Genomic DNA, 20,787 nt, shown 5'->3' with positions numbered 1-20,787 from the left:
CTGTCACCAGCGTGAGCTGTGGGACAGACATGTCAGGGGTGTGGTTGGAGGCTGAGTCTTGAGCTCAGGAACTTTTGGGTCTATTTCTGCCCTGCTGTGACTCTCCTTGTGCAGAGCATGGTAAGGGGACAGAGCAAAGGCAGGGGCAGAGCAGAGCTGAGCGTGCTGGCTGGCAGGGAGGAGAGGCTGAAGACTAGGAGAGCTTCTGCAACCAGTGGAGAATTGCCTCTCCTTGGCTGTTTGTTCAAACCCGCCTCAGGACAGCCATGTCTGGAAGGCTTTAACTTAAACAGTTTCACTTGCCATGTGTCTAGGGTTAGGTCTATAAATAGGGTTAGGTCTGTAAAACTGCTCACTTCCATTGTCGCATTGAGCACTCGTCAGCATCTTGGCTGGTAGACACAGGGCTCTACTGTAGGAAATATGTTTTACAGGGCGGGTGTAGATACATACATGGGAGAAAGATCATGAGAGTTTCCCAGATAAGATCTGTCACTTTGCTAAGTCAGAACCATGCCAGGTGCAGAGAGTTTTCATGTCTCTGATTTGCCTGTGCCTGTGTCTGCATCGAGCCCACTCTAACCACAGGGGCTTCACGGGCAAGCTGAGCGTTCCCTCCAGCCACACCATGTCTGCTTGAGTGCCAGGCCTGACTGGGACCTCCCAAGCCAAGGCAAGGTTGGCTCCACAGCTCTGCAGATCGGGCTGGCTGGCGGTGAGTTGGTACTAAACCTGTGACCTTTGAATCAACCCTGACCCGAATTAACATGAGCTACTTCCAAGACCATTTGTGCTGGGCAGAAGGAGATTTAGAAATTTTCTAGCCTCTTCTCAAATAACCCAGTAAAGAAGAAAAGAGTCCCAGAGCATCACAAGTCAACCATTTGATTTCCCCACCAAGCCTGCTCAGCATCTTGCAGGATTGGCCCTCCTGCATCCTGCCTTTTAATTGCTGACTGATTGTAATATAAGATTTTATTTTCCCTATAATGACTCTTGGGCCCCCCAGATGTTCTCCTCAAGTGTGGTTGCGTCAGCACTAGAGACTAAATGACTGATACCAGCAATTTTTACAGCTTGAAAGGAGAGAAATGTGAAGGGGATTTAATTTAGCTCCAATATTGTGTCTTCATCTTCAAGATTCTACAAGAAAAAGACACCAAAAGGTTATTTTACAATGAGAGGAGGGAGAATTAGCCTGAGAGAGGGAGAGATCACCAAGCTGGCTTTCTAATATTGGTTCATTACAGAGAACACATTTGCACAGCCGTTTCGCTGCTGCTGTTAATTTAAACCTGCATGATTAAAAGCTGTAATTGCACCATTTTAAATAAATGTGTGCTATCTGGTTTATTATATTTTTAATTAGTGTGGCTCTGTTGAATGTTTTTATCCCTCTGATTGATTTGTTTATACTGTATTTATTTATAATTCATTGATCTCCCTGACCCTGCTATCTCCCGAGCATATAGTTTGGTCATGATTTCAGCAAATGGAAGAGAATTGAACCAGGAAAGAGCAAAAGGTACCAGATCAGCTTTCCCTTATGAGCTCTTTGCAGATGTCCTTCTTCACCTCCTGACCCAGATGCTCTTTTGCTCTTTGCTCTTCCCCAGGGCTGTGGGGGAGGATGAGAAGCCTGGAAGCCTGGCTGTCTGAGAGGCAGGACAGGGGAAAATCGAGTTGCCATCCAGCAAACCTCAAGATGTGGTGCTGGCAGGAGCATCCCAGGACCACGCCGTTTCATCCTCTGTGTTAGGACCCATTCCTTAGCTTCACAGGCAGCAACCTGCTCTTCTGTTTCTGGGAGAACTCTCCAAAAATGTATAATTTCCCTGGCAGAAGACACGATTTCCTGGCAGGCTGGGTTGCATGTGCTGGAAACAGCTCTTCCAGGGCACAGGCCTCTACTGTCCAGATCTGAGTGCAAAGCATATTTCTAAGCTTTGCTCTCTTTCTTACACCGCCCAAATGTGACTGTTGTGTGAAATCCAGAGTAAGTGGCATCTCTGCTGATACACTTACCTCCTATCACATGTAATATCTGCAGGACAGGGACCGTCACTTGCTCTGAATTTGTGCTGCACCCACTACAGCAGTGCTGACAAGGACCGTAAGGCTCACTGATAATATAATGCATCACGAAGAATAGTCTGCCTGCCTGGAAAATACTGCAGGGCTTCCAAACACTTCACTTTCCCCCATTTTCTACAGTCTCTGGAATGGATCAGGCCCTCAGCATTACAGAAGAGGAGTCTATCTGTGTTCCTTGGCTACAACATAGTGTGTGGCCTCAGCATATCAGTGCTGTCTGATGCTTAATGGCTTTTCCTCCAGCAGTGCGCCAGATGTTGCACTGCAACTGAGCTTGGGTCAGGAGGACAGCCTGGTGATAGCACATTGCCAGAGAGGCTTTTGCAAAGGGAATGCTATTATTGGGCAAGTTGCAGTGTGAACTGTGTGACAGGGAAGTAGATGGACAGCCCTGCCAGGTAACTGTGCTGGAATGATGTTTGTGTGTCTGTACAGAGCATTACCAGGACCTGATGGATAGGAAGCTATAGAAACAGCTGCTTGTGGGGCATTGGATACTAGCAAAAAGGGAGCACAGCATTCAAGGAAACATCCTGGAATAGCGTGCCCAGTTGCCTGACCTTACAGCTCAACATGGACATGAATTTACTTTTGGAAGGCCACATAAAGGGCACCCAATTGTGTTGCATGTAAGCTCCACAGCTCAACTCCAGTCTCAAAGCTTATGTCCCTGAGCACAAAAAGGGAGGGGTCCCAAAGACAGAGCAGAAAGGAATCAAAGAATAGAAACCGTAGAGGCTTCAGCCATGTTCTCACTGTGAATCTTCCAGCTACCCAGCAGGAAACAAGGCAGAAACTAGATATGGACATACCAGAGCCTGATTTCACGGGTACTGGAGCAGCCCCTGGGCATGTACAGCACTGGATGGATGGGGCAGGTGAAGGGGTAGCCCTGACTTTGTAGCAGCATTAGAGAGCATTATAGTCTGCAGCAAACAAGTCATTTTCGCCATTCAGAAAGGGTAATTACACTTTGAGATCTCTGGGGTGTATTTTTCTTGTTGGCCAGTAATCAGACTGTGTATTCCTTTTTTTCTTACTTTAATTAAAAATATTTGCCATGTTCACCAGGCGGCTAACTTGCTCTGCCTGAGCACAAATGCTTAACAGCATTTTTTAATTGGCTGAATTGTCTATTAGTAAATAAGCCCTGTAATTCAGTGAGCATTCTTGAAGTGTTTACTCTCATACCTGACCCAAAGCTGAAGACTCCTACCTTCAGGAACTTACAGGCAAGAGCGGTGTTAAAGACAAATCAAGGTGATTTTACCTGAGACTAGCAGCATGCTCCTGGGAAACGTGGGAGGGATGGGCCGGGATGAGGCATTGGCATTCTGCAGCTGTCCATAGCAACTCTGCTCTCTCGAACTCTTCCAGTTTGACAGGTGGAAGTGGGTTTGGAAGTCCTAGTCTTATTGATTTTACCTAAAAGAAAGAAACTTTTCCCTAATGAATTCTCTATTGCAGCCTTTGCCTTTGGTAGGCTCATTGTGCAACCAGTGGTCATTGCACAGAAAGGCAGAGATGCCGTTTGAAAGCCCCAATCTCTTCAGACAGCTCCCAGCTGGGAACCAGGGCACTGTTGGTCCAATAATTCACTAACCATAAATCTTCCAACTGCTAGAAAATCCCACGTTGGAAGGACCCCTGTGAAGGTTGTCTGGGTACAGTCAGCACCCTGACTGGTCCTCTGCCCTGTGCCCTGCCAGAATCGTGTGCGCTGGGTTCAGTTTTGCCCCAAGGCATCAGTCTCACTCCCTTAATTTTTTTAAAGGCTAAAAAGTTGTGCTGTGAAGACTTTGAGCTCTGGAAACAGGCAAACCCTTTAGGTGTTCCCTTCAGTGCACAGGGAACCCAGGAGACCCTCTTCCCTTTGCCTGGGTTGCACATATCCTGGTCTTAAGACCTATCTCCTCTTTGGCTTTGGCAAGAGCAGAAATTCGCTCTTCTTTCCATTTACCTGCACCCCTTAGGGAAGGGTCAGCCTTCACATGTGTACCCAGGGAGCCCAGCCTGAGCTGGAGTGACACCTCCCCAGGTATGCACACGCTTTTATTGCTCCCCAGCTGAGTACCTGTGCCCCAGCGCTACCTGCCTCGCTCTTTCTTCTGAACAACAGCAACAGAGACATCCACCATAATGAAATTTCCTCCTTGAGTGCAGGTAGGCTCTAGCTTTGAGGATGCATCTCTTGCATGCTGGAGGCGACTTCAGGTCTTGTGTTTGGATTGTGCTGAGGTTTCTCACTAAAACGCTTTGCTGAACAAACTCTTGATCTGTCAGGTTCCTGTTTTGCAATTTGTCCCTGCATCATTGTATGTTCTTCAGGAAGATCCCCAACCATTTTGAACAGGGCTTCCCCATGAGTTTTGCAAGCTGTGACCAAAACGTGTAGAGCAGCACTATGAACAGCACTGTCTTGGTTTCCAAGGAAGGCACCTCTTCCAGGCCCTCCTTCTGGATGGTCCAGTTCTTCTCCTGCAGCTTTGTCACCAGCTGTGGTGTGATCCTGACACCGATGTCTATGGTTTCAGTCCTTCTGCAATCCCCTGGGACCTCCTGGTCCTCCTGTCATCTAGGCATGGCTTGGGGTTGGCACGACTGGGAATTGGTGGGACCTGTCCATGCAGCTTCTCCAGCTCAGCATTTACCTAGGGAAGATGGGGTAGATCCTTACTCTCAATCAGTGCTCTCAGTGAGTTTCCCGTGAACAGGTAAATAACCCCCAGCAATGTGATGGCTGATCTCTGCACACCTGAGTGAACTTCAGGGTGTTGACCACTGCCTTGCCCTCCATCCCGGCAAAGCCAAACTCCGGAATTGCATTTGACAGCCAGTCTTGGAATGGATCCTGGAATTATTCTGTGAGAAGCCCAAAAACATAGCTGTCTTTGCAGTCCAAGGCAATGAACATGCATCTGCTATAGCTGTCAGGGCTCCTTGAGCATTGTTGCTGCATAACACATCTCCCACCATTTCCACCACACTTTCCAGCACAATTTGAGCAGATGTTCTGAAATAGTCCCCTTTATGGACTAGTAAGGTGATGGTGTAAAGTTTCTTATGCATCACCTGGAGCTTTGTTTCCTTGTGTCCTTGTGACAGCAGTCTTGCCAGGGCTTGGCAGGGTACCTCATTTTTCTTCATCTCCCCGACAGTCTTCTGAAGGGTGTCCATGCTAGAAATCCTCTTTTTGCAATCACTGCTTTCCAAATGCTGTACACAGGTTTCGGGGAGAACAACTGCTACGTTTTTGCCACAGTATTCTGCTGTGAGCTCCAGTTCAAATATGTTTCTTGAGCCCAATTCGCATGTTTGCTGTTGGCTTCTGTCCTTCCAGGGATGGTGGGGTTTCCTACCAATGATCCTAAACCAGGAGCAACAGAGTATTACTGGGCATCTCTGCTGCTAGGCTGTGCCAAGGGTATGGAGAGATGTTAGGGCGGGAGCTTTGGGCGCTTCCTGGCAGGGTGCATAGAGCCCGTGGAGCAGCCCTGGAGAGCACTAGCCATCGTGAGGTTGGTGAGACCCTGCCTGTGCTGGGGGGATGGGCTGCGGGAAGCTACAGTGGTATAGTGGTATCCCATTGCCATGAGCAGCTACTGCTCTTCCCGCAGAGGGGTCTGAGACTCCAAGGTCCGGGACCAATTCTTGCAGCTGTGAGAAGACATCAGCACAGGTAAGATCACCTCCAGCTCCCATTACCTCCAGGGGCTGTTTATTCAAGCCGTGGAAGATGCAGCCTCCTGCAGCCTGGAGCTCTCACGGCTGGGAAACTGTTACTGCCACACCTTGTGCCAAAGTGCCACCACCATGGGACACCTGGTCCCCAAAGCTTTTAATTGGACATAGCCTTTCCTCCCTCTGCCCCTGCCGTTGCTGCTTAGCCTATGAAGTTTCAGAAAAGCTGAGTGAATAAGGAGTTGTTTTGGATGCTGAACAACAAAAAATGGGGGAAGAAGATTTGCACAGAAGCAATTTCTTACAGGTTGTCATTAGAACAAACCCCACTGCATTTAACCCTGGATAGAACAGTTCACCTACTTTCATGTTATTTAACTTTCTCCTAACCCATTAAAAGTTGGCAACTCTGACATGAGAAATACCCTTTAGAGATTAAAAGCGGGCACTTAGTTTGGGGGAAAAATCTTTGTCAGTGCAGCAGCGCTGCCTGCATCGTCACACGGCTCTGGCACCTGAAAGTGCTGTTCCATGGAAAGCCCATCTTTTCAGGATCTTCTCGTGGTGAGGTCATAGCCCGAGCTTGGACAGCCCCCGGCACAGAGGACACCCATCCTAAGCATCTGCTCTTACAGATACGGACCATAAATAGGACAATCTGTGCTCTTTGGCTCTCTCTGCTGGCTGCAGTGCACCCCACTCCTGGGCTTGTGCTCAGCAACGTCCCCCCATATTGCACCCTTTGGGGAGCAGGCTGGCGTGGGGAGCAGAGATGCAGGGAAAGAAATATTGTACTTGAGCCTCTGGGAAGAATCACAAACCCTGACAAGCACAAGAAGTAAAATAGGGAAGAAAAGAGGCGGCAGAGAAGATTTATGAAAGAGCCTTGCAAATGTGACAGCCAATTTTCAGGGGGATCCTTTTTCTTCCTTAAACCTCAGTCTTGAGAAGAAGGAGCTATTTTCCTTGAAGGGAGAACACAGAGCTGTCTAAGGAAGCAAATGCTCTACCTCAGGGCACAGCAGCACCAGGCTTGTTGCTGGGCCGAGAGGGATTCACTGACTTCTGCTCTGTGCCCGGGGGAATCTCCTAACAAGGGTTGAGAGACGAGCAAGGGAGGGTCTTGGGAGCATCTCTCAGCTCACCTCGCAAGAGTGGTTTGCCAGGGCTGGAGGCCAGGAGCATTTCCTCCCTCCACACTGAGGAGCATGGTAGGTTGCTGGCGGCAAGAGCCAGCTGCACGGAGCGGGAGGCAGGCAGTGGAGAGCATCGGGCGGAACAAGTCCCTCTATCTCTGGTCCAGCAGCCAACCCAGGTGATGAGCAAAGTGTGAATTTCAATGCATCATTTTATGCTTTCTCTCTGTAGGAAATCCTGGGGACCTTCATTAAATTCATTTTGTTAATTGAATGACCAAGTGGGTTTCTTTGTCAGATAATGTTGGAAATACTAGTTCATGGCACAAACTAGCATTTGTACTATACAGATGAGAAAAGGTGAACTTGGTGATTTTTTGTGACCTTGTTAATTTTTTTTATGGTCTACAAGTTGTTTATGAGGTAAGTCTTCTAAGACTGGAGTCCAAAAAGTCTTCTGAGGTACTCACAGCATCTGGCCAAACAGCTATTCTCCAAAGTGCAATTAGGTGTTGACCAAAAGTAACAAATAATTCCCTAATAAAACAAAGACAAAGGAGCAAAAATGCTCGGTGTAAGTGAGCTTTATTGCATTATTCTGGTAAGAAGCTGTCAAAGAGTCAGAAGGTGTTCAGAGAGCAGAGAGTACAGTCTGTTCCTTTATCATAATAACTTTTATTGCCTAGGTATAGCTTCTCTCACCCTGGTCAATAAACAACCTGCTGTTTTGCTTTCAGAGAATTAGGACTGGGTTGCAGCAGCGAGTGCTTCGTTCCAAATGCCTGGTGCTGACCCATACAGGGCCTGGTGGTTGCTCTGGTGCTCCCCAGTGCTGGGAGTTGGGCAGGATGAAAGGGAAGAAGATTCCTCTCATGAGAGCAGAGGTCTGGGAATCTGTGATGCTCTCAGTGGCTGTGGATCAGAGTGAAGGTGTAATGCTGGCTAGGAGCCACAGAGGCAGAGTAAAGGCAAAGGAAGTGCAGAGCATCTTATGGGCTGTTCTGGGTGAAGGGTAGTTGTGCCCCTGGGTCCAGGCTTTTGGTCTTTTCTGTGGAGTCAGAGTGGACCCAGGCTATGAAATCTGGATCACGTAAGTATTTCCTCTGCGCCACAGCTAGGATCACTTCAAGCTGTGTGTCACCAACAAGCCTTCTGGGCCAAGGATGACTTGCCTGTTTTACCAATTCAGGCTGCACATAAAAAAATTCCTGGCCTAATTGCTAGAGTGAATGACCCCACCTGGCATCGTTAGTTGGAGAGTTTGCTGCTGGGGATGGCTGAGAAGCTCATCTCTGTCTTCCCATCAGGGAATGTGTGTTTCCAGGCCTTATACAACCTTTTCTGGTTTTCATTAAAAGCAACTCTTCAGACAGCAGTTTCAAGCCCTTTCGTGTGGTTCCTCATGGACATTTGCCTGCACTGCCTCAGATGAATCACGGAGTTGAAGGTACCTGCTGGAACGAGGATTGCTGTGGGTCTGCCCGTGACACCGAGTGCAAGAGGGGAGATGAATCATCAGTGTGTGGATCATCACAGTCCCTAACCTCCCCCAGGCCTGTCCTGAGGCTGCTCTTCTGCGGAGCCTTGGCTCCAAGCTGCAGAGAACATCGTTTGAAAACCTCTCACAAAAACTGCTCTCCCCTTTGGCAGCTCTGGCCCACGGGAGCTGACCGTACCTATGTGCTCATCCCAGATTCAGCCTTGCCCAGCAAGAGTCTTCCCAGTCCAGAACTGTGATTGCTTGGCCAGGGATTAAATATAGCCATTGCATCTCTTTACCCCATAATGCCTACCTATCAAAGAGAAACAATAAATCTTTCTTTGTCATTCTAGTCTTTTTAGCTCAGCAGGGCATTCTGTTTGTATGGCTCCCAGCCCCTGGGATCACTGGCGCTGCCGCAGTGCAATTACATGTGGTATTTAATGCCCTGGAGCCATCTCCGCAAAGTCCAGGAGCTCCCGAGCTGGCAGAGGGAGTACGTTTGTCTTTCTGCCTCTGAACCGAGGACGTTTGCACATGCCTCCACCAGTATATCTTCATCAAGCTTCACAGAAGCTGCCGTGACGTGACACTAGCTGTATTGCTGAAACAGGCTGGTGTAGAGTGTGAATCACTCTCTCTTTAATTCCTGCATGTGCTTGAGGATCATCTGCATCCCTATTTGTGATGAGTTTCACTACAGCAATTAGCAGGATTAAACTCCCTTTGGAAGCACCGGCTGAGCGTAGTGACCAAGAGGAACAACCTCAGGCAAGTAGCGGTCTATTTATATCCCATGAAAGATGGACTTGGTGTATAAGAATATTCAAACCCCTGGCACCTCCACCCCCTTTCTGTTCCTGTAGCCACTGTCTGGAGGCTGTCTCAGCACTGAAGAATTAGCTGCTTTTTGAAAACTAAGTGGAACCTCAGTCAAGACAGGAGCAAGCAGCCAGGGATGGGGATGTCTGTGCTTTACTGAAGCCCCTAAAAATCTGCTCCCTTGACGACGCACAGCAGCACAGGAATCAGACACGAGCTGGGACTGTTGCGCTTTCCTCAGAGAGTCTGCCTCCACACTTTCAAACGGGGTCCTATTCTCACCCTGTCTGCTTTTAGGGCTGAGAAACAATCTACATTACTTGAGTTTCTCAAATGTCTTTTTGGAGGCTTCCCCCCTGAACGGTGCCAGCCCTGCCCCTCTCGGAAGGGTGAGTTAATCCTGTAGCCTCCACAGCTGCGCCAGCCACAGAAATCCAGGGGGTGAAAAAGGGTGCCCTGTGTGCCAGGGCTCTCCCCTTGTCCTCCCGCGAAGTGCCAGGAGGATCATCCTTCTCTGCCCAGTCCTGCCTCTGGACTCAGAGGGGCTGATGCCGGCAGCTCCCCTCACCATGCACATCCCCCACTACCCTCGCCTCTTGCCATCAGCTGTGGAGCAGCCCCGCCAAGCCCTGCGGTGAGTGAGCGTGGCAGAGCTGGGATTTCACGTTGGCACTGCTGTAGTCCTAATGACAAGGGATTCACCTGCCACCAACTCGAATCTAACAAACGCCTACCCACAGGGAAAGGAGGCACAGACCAAGAATAAAGGCAATGGCCCATGAGCCATCAAGAATGATGCCCCACAGAGAGCTATGCTCAGCACAGACCAGAGGTGACTTAACATACTCTCAGTTGGGGAATCCACCTCCACTGGGGTTGTGCTCAGCTCTCCACCCAGGAACACCTCTAAGATCCCCCTTTTTTCACCTTTTCTTCACAAACCAGCATGGCCAGAAAGGGAGGAGATTCTGCAAAAGCACAAAGAATTTCCCTTCCATTGAGAGAAGCATGTCTTTTTCCTCATGCTATCTCCTGCCTTACTGGACCTTTTAATATTCCCTTTAATGATAATGGAGTGGGGAGAAAAACTGCTGTAACCAGTTTATTGGATGGAGAGGGGCTGATGGCATGGGGTTAACATTTCGGCTTTACAGGGATGCAAAACCTCCCCCTGAGCAGCAGAACAAAGGAAAACTTTCCAAAGGAATCCTGGAAGCAGTGTTTCTCAGGGATGTTGCAGGTAAGAAAATCTTTTAGTGTTTGTGGCTGAGAAGGGAATGAGGTACGTGTGGAGTAAACTTGTACTGTGAACCACTTTTATGATCCCCATCACTTGGAATATACAGCTGTGATTTATAGTGGTGCCTCTGGTGATGGGTGCAAATCCTCTAGACTGACTACAGTTCCAATGCTGTGGATTTGACTCAGCTACAATTACAAGGATTTGATAACTAAAATACCACTGTGTCTGTAGGTCCCTTAGAAAGACCATGGCAAAAAAATACAATTTTAAGGGGTAGTGTGTGTGTGTGCATATGCTTGCATGTGGATGCTGTTTGCTGCCGCTGCCCTGAGACAGGTGGCATTTCGAAGACAAGCAGCCTGAGAGGTGACTTAGGTTTTCTCATTGACCACCAAGTCTCAGCATCACCGTTTGAAACATAAACTTTATTGCAACAAAGAATTAAAAATAGTACATCTGAAAGAGTTGCAGAGTGCATGTCATTAAAGAACTAGTCAGAAATCACAACTCAAGCGAATCATGTACAATTGGAACAGAAATTTTTATTAAAACAACTGGAAATCAAACTCAAATTTTCCTTGTTTGTTTAATTTCACCATAACCGTGGATTGTGTATTTACAGTCTTCGCCTCTTGTGGTGAAGGTTCTGCTCAGGGCGGGGGGCTAGGAAGAAGGCAGGAATGGATGGGGAGGAGAGGTGGGTTTCAAAAGCTAACAGGATGTGAAAGTTTTCCAGAAGAAGTTCTTGCAGCCCGCTTTGCGTTCCCGGGGTGCCAGAGCAGGGTTTGAGTTAGCCGAGCGCTCCAGCTCCAGTCTCACTTCGTCCTGCTCAGCCCCTCGGGACAAGTCCTCAGACTCCAGGGCTTCATTTTCTGTCTGGCTTGGCTCTGAGAGCAGTTCTGCCAAAAAGTACTTGGCCAGTTCCTTGGGGGAGAAGAGAGAGGAAGAGAGAGAGAGAGAGACCACAATTACTCCTTGGCTTTTGGGAGCTCACCACTCTGTCCCTCTAAGGCACCTTTGTGGCCAGACTACAGACATGCAGGACTCTGGAGGAGAAGGGAGCCCTGGCTTCCCAAAGAGCCCAGCCTGACAGCTGCTGCGCAGCAGCTGCGTCTATGGAATAAAGCGGAGCAGAAGAGCGCTGACATCTACCTGGCATGGGGAAGAGACTGCTGTCCTGGCCATGGCAGGGAATGAACTCACCCGAGCACCACATCACCTTCCCTTCCCTTCCCTTCTCACTGCTCCAGCATACTGTGCCAGACGCAGCGAGGATGCCGCGAGGCTGCTGCTAAAGTGACACTGGAAAGGTCTTTGGGGGAGCTCGCAGGGGCTGAGTTGGGTCACCTTCTCACTGGGGGTTATTTTTCCTCTTGTCCTTCCAAGCCCTGACTGCCCCCTCGCATGGATAAGGACAACTTCCTGGTGCACCGAGGCAGCTGCCTTAGTTCAGTGGCCTGGAGAAGCCCTGGAGAGCTTCACCAGGGGCTCTGCCCTCTGCCCTGGCAGCGGCTGCTCCTCATCCCCTGCTAGCACCCAGCTGGGCTGGGCAGGGGGGGTGTCTCCCCTTCCCACCCCCAGCTGCCCAGCCTGTCGCTGGCTTAGTCCCAGCACGGAGCCAGGGGATCTGTCAGGGAACCGGGGTCTGCAGCAAGTGATGGGGTCTGAAACGAGGCCATTGGGGAGGTCCAGTGAGGAACTGGGAGTCTGCACTGAGGGTACTGGGGTGTCCAGTGGGGAACTGAAGGGGTCTGCAGCAGGGAAGCTGGGGGTACGCAACAGGGGTGCCAGGGGCTCTGCTGGGGAAACGGAGGGTCTGAAATGGAGAATCAGGGGGGGTCTCAGGAGGAGAAGCAGGGGTCTGCAGTGGAGAAGCGGAGGTCGGCAGCAGCACCGCCGGGGTGCCCGAGGGGTGCCCGAGGGGTGCCCGGGGTGGCCGCCCCGTCGCGGGGCTCTCACCTGCTTCCCGGCGGCGGCAGCCAGGGACTTCTGCAGGAACTGCCGGAGCCGCGGGTCCGAGGGGGCGGCCGAGACGGTGCCGAGGGCCAGGGCGATGGAGAGCAGGGCCAGGGCGCACTGGAGGCGGCACGACAGCATCTCGCCGGCGGGTCGGGCGCGGAGAGGCGGCGGCGGGGAGGCGCTGACGGCTCCGCTGCGGCTCGGCTCCGGCGTTGGGGATCTCCTCGCCTCCCGCCGCCTTTATAAACCCTTCTCCTGACGTCAAGGCGGGGGCGCCCCCCTCGCCCCACGCCGCCGGGGGTGGGTCCCTGCCCGGGACCGGGGGTGAGGGGGGGGCCGGGACCGGGGCTGCTCCGTTCTACCTGGGGCTGGCCAAGAGTCTACGGTGCCCCACGAGTACCCCCCCTCCGGCCGCCCCCCGGCCGCCCCCGGCCCCCGACGCATTTTCTTCTCAAATCACCGCCCCTCCGGAGCCCCCGACCCTGCTCGTCCGCTCCCTCCTCCCCAGCCACAAGCCCCCCGGCGCGGCAGTGGAGGGTGCTGGCTGTGCACCGCCCATCCCGCGGGTCTGACCCCCATGCCGGAGGGCTAAGCTCCCCAGAAGTCGTGGTGCCAAAGCCTCTCGCCCTAGCGCGTCTTCCCGCCCCGTCGGGTAAGAAACCGCTGCAGAGTCCGGGCAGCTGGAAAGGGTGGATTTGCCCGCAGATCCAGCAGGGAGTGGGGGATGCTGAGCTGCCCCGGGGGGTCTTTTCTGCCTCCCCGGCCCGTGCGGTGCCCTCCGGCACCGGTCCTTGCCCAGACACCCACCACCACCCCCTGCCCCCGGCCAGCTCCGCCGGCCGTCGGGGCAGCTCCGCTGGCAGCCGGCAGCCCCCCAGGAGAGTGCCCCGGCTCTGCGATAACCCTGCAGCTCGGGGAAGCAGTGACAAATCGGTGCCTTAGTCGGGTCATGCAGGGCCCTGGCTGAGCCTGCAGGGACCCCTGTCTTCATCCCAGGAACATCGGACCTGCTGGCCCCCATGGGGGATGCGGCCGTCCTGCTAGGATGGTCAGTCTCCCCTACTCCTCCAGCCCGCCCCTGTGAGCTGGCTGATGCCCACACTGGGCAAAGCTGCTGCAAGTCCCTGTCACCTCAAAGGATGGGCCTCTTCAGCTATCTCAGAGCTGTGTACAGATATGTGCATGGAAGGGGCTCTGCTAACACCAAGAAAAGGGGTATCAGGGGCTCTCTCCCGCCTCAATTTCCAGCAGAGGAAAGTCAAAGGTTTGTGGGAACAAGGACCCAAGTACTGCACAAATGTCTCCAGAAAACTACTCCAAAAGGATATTTCATTTCATCTTGAATTAATGTGCCTCCCTCCGCTTCAACCCTGGCGCTGCTGGATGGGTTTGCTGAGGCTGACCTGGGAGTATGAAGCATGAGCCAAGGTGTTCCTGCTCTGCTTTACAGTACAGCAAGAGGAATCAGTGCTGGTCTCTAGTTCCAGACCAGGCAGACCTCTGGGCTGAACTGGGACTGCCCTCCCTGGATGGTGTCTCCCTTCCTTTGTGCAGACATCTGCAGTCACACATAGCCTTCATTCTCTGCATCCTCCCCAAACCATGGTGCAAAATGAATGACACCCATGAAAGAAGAAGCCTTCATTTGTAGTCTGGGTGACCCTGTGGGTTGGATTGACTTGTGCTGCTTTTACAGTCAGCTTTTCCCCAGCTGCCTGACCTGAACGAGGCCAAGTCCTGCACTCCTGGGACCCTGTCTATCTTCTAGCACTGGTGTTGCTCTGGGGGAACTGGTAGAGAGGAATCAGCCCCTGCTCTTGTTCAGACGTATTCGCTTGTTTCAGGCACCGGACACAGCGTCCTGCCAAGGTCAATAGCAGTGATTTGGACCAAAAAAGAGCAGATTGGCTCCAAGGACCATGAATCCCAGAGCTTCTCTCTCCACCATGTCCCTGTGCTAGCAGCTGGACCAGCAACTCTCTCATCCTGCAGTCAAAGAAGCAGAGCCAGTCCAGGGCCAAGTCAGCGGATGCCAGGGCATCAAATGTATCCTGGCTCTCTTGCCTGCCTTCAAGACAGATTTCCTAGGGATGGTTTCTCCCAGCAACAATAATTTCCCCACTTCTCCCAGCTGTGCCAGCAGCAGAAAGCTGGGCTCTCCCAGCTTACTTGCCCTGGGAAAAGACTGCTTTTGTAGCCCCCAGGCTCTCATCCTTGGCACAGCAGAACCCAGCTGTGCCACACCGCAATGCCAGCATGGATCAGCTTTGCAAAGGGCCCTAACTTCCCAGCAGCTTATCCCAGCTCCCATAGCCCTGGGCAGAGCAGCCTGCTTGGGTGCTGTATCAGAGAGGAGCAGAAATGGATATGGGAGGCAGCACTGGGTTATTTCAGACTCCTCTGTGGCTACTGGAAGCTGTTGCTTAATGTTCCCTGCCACTTCACACAGCAGGCAACTGTCCAGCCTGGCACTCTTTTGTCATTCAGCTTATCACCCCAAAGGGAAGGGGACACTGGGAACACCCATCACTCCTGAGCAGGGAGGAATGGCTATTAGCTCCTTGAACTGCCACAGCTATGGATCTGCACTGATGTGCTCCAGGAATCAGTTCGGTGACAGTATTTGCCAGGGTATAGCAATGGGCTGGAGTGCAGAACAGAGAAAACTGCTACATTTCAGCACTGTAAGGACCCATGTGTACACCGACATGGAGATGGGAGCTGTAGGAGTTGGCACAGTGCAGGAACAACCTCCTTGATGAGTTCCCCATCTTTTTTGTTTCTGGCCAACTTTGTGTGGGGCCAGCAGCACTCAGACACATTTAACATGATTTTGCAGAGGTGCAGATCTCAGTCTGAGATGGACGAGTTCTGGGCAGGCCAGTAGGGCTGTTTTTAGGAAGCTGGTATGGTCATGCTGGCATAAAAAGGGTGAAAGATATCAGACTTGAGTCCTTAAGAGGTTTCGAGAGGTCATTCTTGATGTCTTGCCCCAACCCCGACTGCTCAGCACCCCACTCTACTCCAGCTACCTGCAGCACCTCTGTGTACCTGAGTCCAGCCCTACTAAAGACTTTCAGCCCAGAGCTGTTCCTTTCTAGCCCCTATCTTCACCCACACTTTATTTTTCATTTTAACTTCTACCCACCCCAACCCTGCCCTGCCAGCCCTCCCTGGCCATCTGTCAGTGCAGGGCATCCTGCTGCAGAGCAATAATGCTCAACAGGGCTTTGGTCTAGGAGCAATGTTGCTGCAGTGGGAGATGTGCTCCCTACAGTCTAGTTCCAGGCAAGCACAGACCCTCAGCACATTGGGTATCCTTGGTTTTCATGGCCACTCTGGCTACTGTGGGTCTTCCAGCCACATGGGGACAAGGTTTGGAAGACCAGGTTGGCTCTGACTCCACCTTTCTGTACAGCACTGGAGCTGCGTGGCTGTGCCCCTGCTCCTCTTTCTGCCTGGGGGAGGATGAAGGAATTACACTGGTGTCCTCCAGCAAGAGGAAAAACGTTACTGCAGGGAAACATCTTGGATTTGTCCCACTGAATTTCAGATTCTTGCCTGAGGAAAATGAGGGTGTGCTCATTTTCTGCTTGCTGGTCCTGCATCCCATCAGGAGATGACTTGACTTCTGCACCAGAGCAGCCTGAGGAAGAGTCTGACATCCATCTTGGCTGTTTTTCCCCTCTTGGGATTTGGCTACGGTTGTGAGGCTGGTGGAGGCAGGACCAGAGCCAGGGCTTTGGTGGGAATGTTCCTCTAGAAACCTCTCAGCCTGTTTAAAGGAAAGAAACTGAGTTCCCATCAGGTCTGAGCCTTGTTGATGTATAAAATGTTGAATGGACCAAAGTTCTTTGTGATCTCAGGCAGCATTTGGGAGAATCAGTCTGATGTGCTCCATCTGAAAAGTTTTGACATTTTATTTCATGAAAAATCTGAAGGAATACCATTTAAACAAAGATGAAAACATATGCTTTGGTTCAGAAAACCATCTTGTGCTGACCTGGAGGAACCAGCAATGAGGCAGTGGAGAAAGGGAGTCCATCTGCTCCATACATCTTTGGACTGTCTCCTACCGATGACTCCTGGGGAAGGGGTAAAGGCAGACCTCCAGACATCCTTATGACTTTGGCAAAGGCATGGAGCTGTGAATAAGTTGCAGATTGATTTACCAGTCCCCCCTCCCCCAGCTCCTCTATGGGATCAGTGTGCTCTGAATTTTTTTACACTCATTCCCCAGCCAGATAAATCCATCATCCACTCGGCTGCGACGAAGGCGATTTTGTTCCTTTCTGCCGCAGCGCTGCGGGGCATGTGGGTTTGCAGACGATTGAATTGCATTGAATTCCTGTGACTGCTTCCTTACCCCCGCGTTTCCAGCTTTCTCCACAGATCCAGAGCACTCCAGCAATTCCCCGGGACTGTGTGCACAGGCTGTGTGCTCAGCGCTGTACCAGCAAAGCGTGCCCTCTGCTGTCACCACGGCTGCAAGCCTGGCTCTCATCGCGCCTCGCTTCTCTGGCTGTCACCTACAAAACGCTCTCCAGACTCTCTCAGCTCTGCTTTCATGAGCAGGACAGTTTTGGCATGTATCACTGCCTTGCCAATAGGGAAAACCCCTTTTTCATATACTCTAACACTCAGCCCAGTAGGGCCGAGCTGTGATTGGTGAGCCAGAGCCATGAAATTCCTCACCCTGGCTCTGGATGTGCAGCTGGTCCTGTGGGGTGGTGAGGAAGCTGCCACAGCCCTGCAGCTCTTGCAGCTTGCTGAAAACCTAATCAAGCAGGTTCCTGCTTGTGGAGGGGTGATGCTGCCCCGGGAGATACAGATGAGCAGAGGAAGAGCGGTTGACCGTGTCTGAGTGATAATGAAAAACAAGAGCTCAATAAGGGAGAGAAACTTGTGCCGATCAGTGCCATGCGTCCCTGGGATGGGCAGAGAGTGGCGGTGCTGGGATTGCACATGGACTTTGCAACAGCCCTGCCAGGTTTCTGGATAAAATGCTGTTTCTAAAGCAAAACTCAGGCACAAATCCAAAGGAATTTGTCTCTCAATTAATTACAGGCTTTGGGGATTTCTGCTTCAGGATCCTGCTACCTAATTTTTGCGATGTCTCTATCTAAGAGCCCAAACTCTGTTCAGGATTTCTGTTGCTGCTACCTGAGATTCTTTCCCAGTCTCAGCCTTGTAGGATGCTACCACGGCCTCTGTAGGGCTGAAAGCAGTCCCCTGGAAGTCAGAGAAGGGAAGGAGCAGCACAAACATGTGCAGAAGCAAAGGTGAACAGGATGAGCTAAGAGCCGTACCAGGGTATTTACCTGTACTACTGCAGTGACTACTTGGAGCCACGGATGGGGCTGTTAGGGACTGTACAACCAGATGCTGGCCCGTGCTGTAAGGAGTTACTAGTATAAGGCAAGAGGTGATGGACACAGATGGGTGAGCACATGAAACCATGAAATAATACGGGGCTCTGCTTTCTCTCTCTCTCTCTCTAATTCTCCTCTACAGACACCAGCGCCACAGCAAGAGCTTGGGCATCCCTTCCCTTCAGCTGTGATACTGGCCACCTCTCAGAGAGGCCAGGCCAGGAGGCTCCAGGTGGCCACGGGCCCTTGGCGCCATCCTCACCAACAGGCATCCCAGTGACACAGGATCCGGCCCGTGGGATAGCAACAGCTCTGGGCCTGCTGCCGGCCGCCTCGGGCTGCAGCTGGTCATTCCCCACCGCGGATCCGCACCAGCACAGGCTTCAGGCAAGCACCTGCCTTCTGCCTGAAAACCCTCCCCCGGGCTGCAAGATTTTCCCCAACAGCAGCAGATGTCTCAGGTCGGGCTGCAATATCATTTTTTGGGTTGTTGTCTTTTTTTTTTTTTTTCCCCAGGACTCGTTGCTTAAACTCCGTCTTCGCCTGCCCTCTCGTGGAGACCCGGCAGAATACAGCGGAGCGCCCGGAGCCCTCCCGCCGGGCCCGCCGGGGGATGCGGAGCTGGGACCGGGGACCGGGGCTGCTGCGGGCGGGGGGCGGGATGGGCAAGGCAGGGGCACGCCGGCCAGCCGGGCTGCCACAAGAAAGCAGGCGCGGATGGTGTCGTTGAGTCCAGCTATCCGCCGGTCAAACACCCACGTTTTGGAAAGTCACAGCCTTGGTGCCTGCTTCGAAGCCTTTCTCGTTTCAGTGTCATTTTTACTCAGCACAGGTTTTTAGCCCCAAAACCCAGGCCCAAGGACTAGGGAATAAATTGGTCAGCACAGTAAGTTCAGTGCAGAGGTTCACAGCATCACTCTGGGCATCTCTAGAGCCCTGCGCAGCCCCAGGAAACTCGAATCTCTATTTCTCTGCTGGGCACTCCTGAAGCCTACTACTGCTGAGAAGTAAAATGGGGAAGGAGCTGGCAGTGTGGTGAGGTTTGTTTTTTGGTTTTTTTGGTTTTTTTTTCAGTGCAGAAGTCTGAAGAAGAGGAAAACTCGACCACATCCCCATCTACTGGGCAGGTCTTTATATGGGAAGAGGGGGAGACAGGTACCGAAAGAGCTACTCAAACACATTCTGGGAAGCTTCCTGGAAACCAGCCAGTTTAGCGGTTTGGTGGTGACCTTTCTTCTGAGGCTTGGCAAGAGTCGGACCCTGTATCTGGAGCTGGGTTTTCAAAGGGCAAATAACCCAGCAGCACTGACCCGGGCAGGCCTGATCAGTTCAGTGTTTGTGGGCTCCACAGCCATAAGCACGTGTAGTGCAGCCCTGTGTGCGCGACTGCTCTCTGGCCTCTGCAAACACCATCCATGCTGAGCAAAGCTCGCCAGCATGTGCTGGCCATGACAGATGCCTGCAGACCTCTGGCCCACAGATAGTAAGGGAGTGATTGCTATCGCTTCAGCTGAACTGCTGGGAAAGCCATGACATCATTGTTTTATTTAAAAAAAAAAAAAAAAAATCTGTCAGGAGAAGGAAACACAGCCGTGATCCAGGAAAACACAGTATTTATTTTGCAAATGCAGCTGATCAAGTCAATGGGAAACAGAGGTCGTGGCTACACAGCCTGCTTGTCTGGGGCAAGCGGGGCTGTCAGCCCAGCCCAGCCACTTCCAAAAGTGACAATTGCAGTAATCGGAGAGGTAGCGAGCTCAAAGGCAGGCAGCTCCTGACAGAAAGGGGAGAAACCTAAGTTATCTGTGTTGAATGAGGACAGTATGTGTGTCAAAACCCCATCATGAAGACAACCAGCTTTACTAAACATTAAAAACCTACTGAGGAGAGGTGGAAAGGGGAAGTAAGCGAGGAAGGAAGGTGGGAAAGCAGGTTTTTGCTGTTCCCAATGCTCAGGCAATGCCCCATTTGTTGTGATTTTCCCCACCCTGCACTTAACCTGAGTAAGCTGGTGAAGGCTCATGCAGGGCTCAGCCCTGCTGAGCAGTCAGAGGGGTGCACCCAGCCTGCAGGGTCAGAAATAGGCTCCTGTCCCAGAAGGATGCATGCGAAGAGAGGTTTTGCGGCTGAGAGGACCTCACCCCACAAAGAGCCTGCCCCGCAGCAGGCAGGCGCTTGCTGCAGGCTCCCAGGCAGCCGTCCTGCCTGGCCAAATCAAACAGGAGGAGGAGGGAGACGCTGGCTCCAGCTCAGTACTCAGCCCTTGCTTTTTTGGGGGCTTCTTCATGTGCCAACAGATCGGGTCTGCTGGGAGACAAGCCAGATCTGGGGCTCCTGCACACCTCACTTCTTTGCATTTCCCTCACACGCGAGGCTGCTTTGGTTGTCTCATGTCCACCTCTGTCCCTTGGTGTGTTGAAAAGCCCCTCTTCCTCTTCATCTCCAGCCCCTCCTTACTGCAGCCCTTCCTGACCCTGCAAACAGCCAGGCCCTCCCCTACCACCTGGTGTTTCCAAGTCCCTCCACTGTGAATCACCCCCCAAGCCCTGCACCAAAATTATCCATGAATTAACTAAACTACAAATGAAACAATCCCTGTGCGGCTCAGACCCCACCCTGGCCCATGTTGAGTAGTGCCTTGGCTCCACACCAGCACTGGCTGCAGCTGGTCCTGCCTGTGTAATTCAGAGCTTTTCACACGAAGCTCTTCAGTTTTCTGCAACTAGTGAGCCCTCAACAGCAAAGAGTTGCTGGGTTGCTTCCACAGAGCAAAAGGCCTGGGCACCCCATGGCTTCACCCTCCAGCTCTGCACATTCACCTGAACAGACCAAAGCATCTCCTCTTGCTACTGGGGGAGAGCAGGGGTGCACCCTCAAGCTGGGCTTTCTCAGCTCTGGCCTGCAGCCAGGGTGCAATGGCTGGAAGCCCAGAGATGCTATCAGCCAGTGAGTTCCTGAAGGGGGTTACAGACCCTGCTCCACTGAACCATTGCACAAGAC

At 52.0% G+C, this 20,787-nt stretch overlaps 1 protein-coding gene across 1 annotated transcript; it reads right to left on the bottom strand.

The window, feature by feature from the left end:
* Positions 1–11,167: 11,167 nt before the first annotated feature.
* Positions 11,168–12,553, bottom strand: SST (somatostatin). The gene is made up of 2 exons (XM_086468417.1): positions 12,416–12,553; positions 11,168–11,380 (listed from the first exon to the last, which is right to left on the bottom strand). The coding sequence occupies exons 1-2, from the start codon at positions 12,551–12,553 to the stop codon at positions 11,168–11,170; spliced, it is 351 nt and encodes a 116-aa protein (XP_086324543.1).
* Positions 12,554–20,787: the final 8,234 nt, after the last annotated feature.

The sequence above is a fragment of the Leptosomus discolor genome, chromosome 7 (genome assembly GCF_034619465.1).
Source record: "Leptosomus discolor isolate bLepDis1 chromosome 7, bLepDis1.hap2, whole genome shotgun sequence".
NCBI classification, from domain to species: domain Eukaryota; kingdom Metazoa; phylum Chordata; class Aves; order Leptosomiformes; family Leptosomidae; genus Leptosomus; species Leptosomus discolor.
This window is presented reverse-complemented; position numbering and strand designations above follow the sequence as displayed.

Excerpts from the sequence above, each read along its gene's own strand:
- SST (XM_086468417.1), bottom strand. The coding sequence starts at position 12,553 with ATGCTGTCGTGCCGCCTCCAGTGCGCCCTGGCCCTGCTCTCCATCGCC. Across the intron at positions 11,381-12,415 it reads CTGCCGCCGCCGGGAAGCAG|GAACTGGCCAAGTACTTTTT; the intron begins GTGAGAGCCCCG and ends TTCTCCCCCAAG.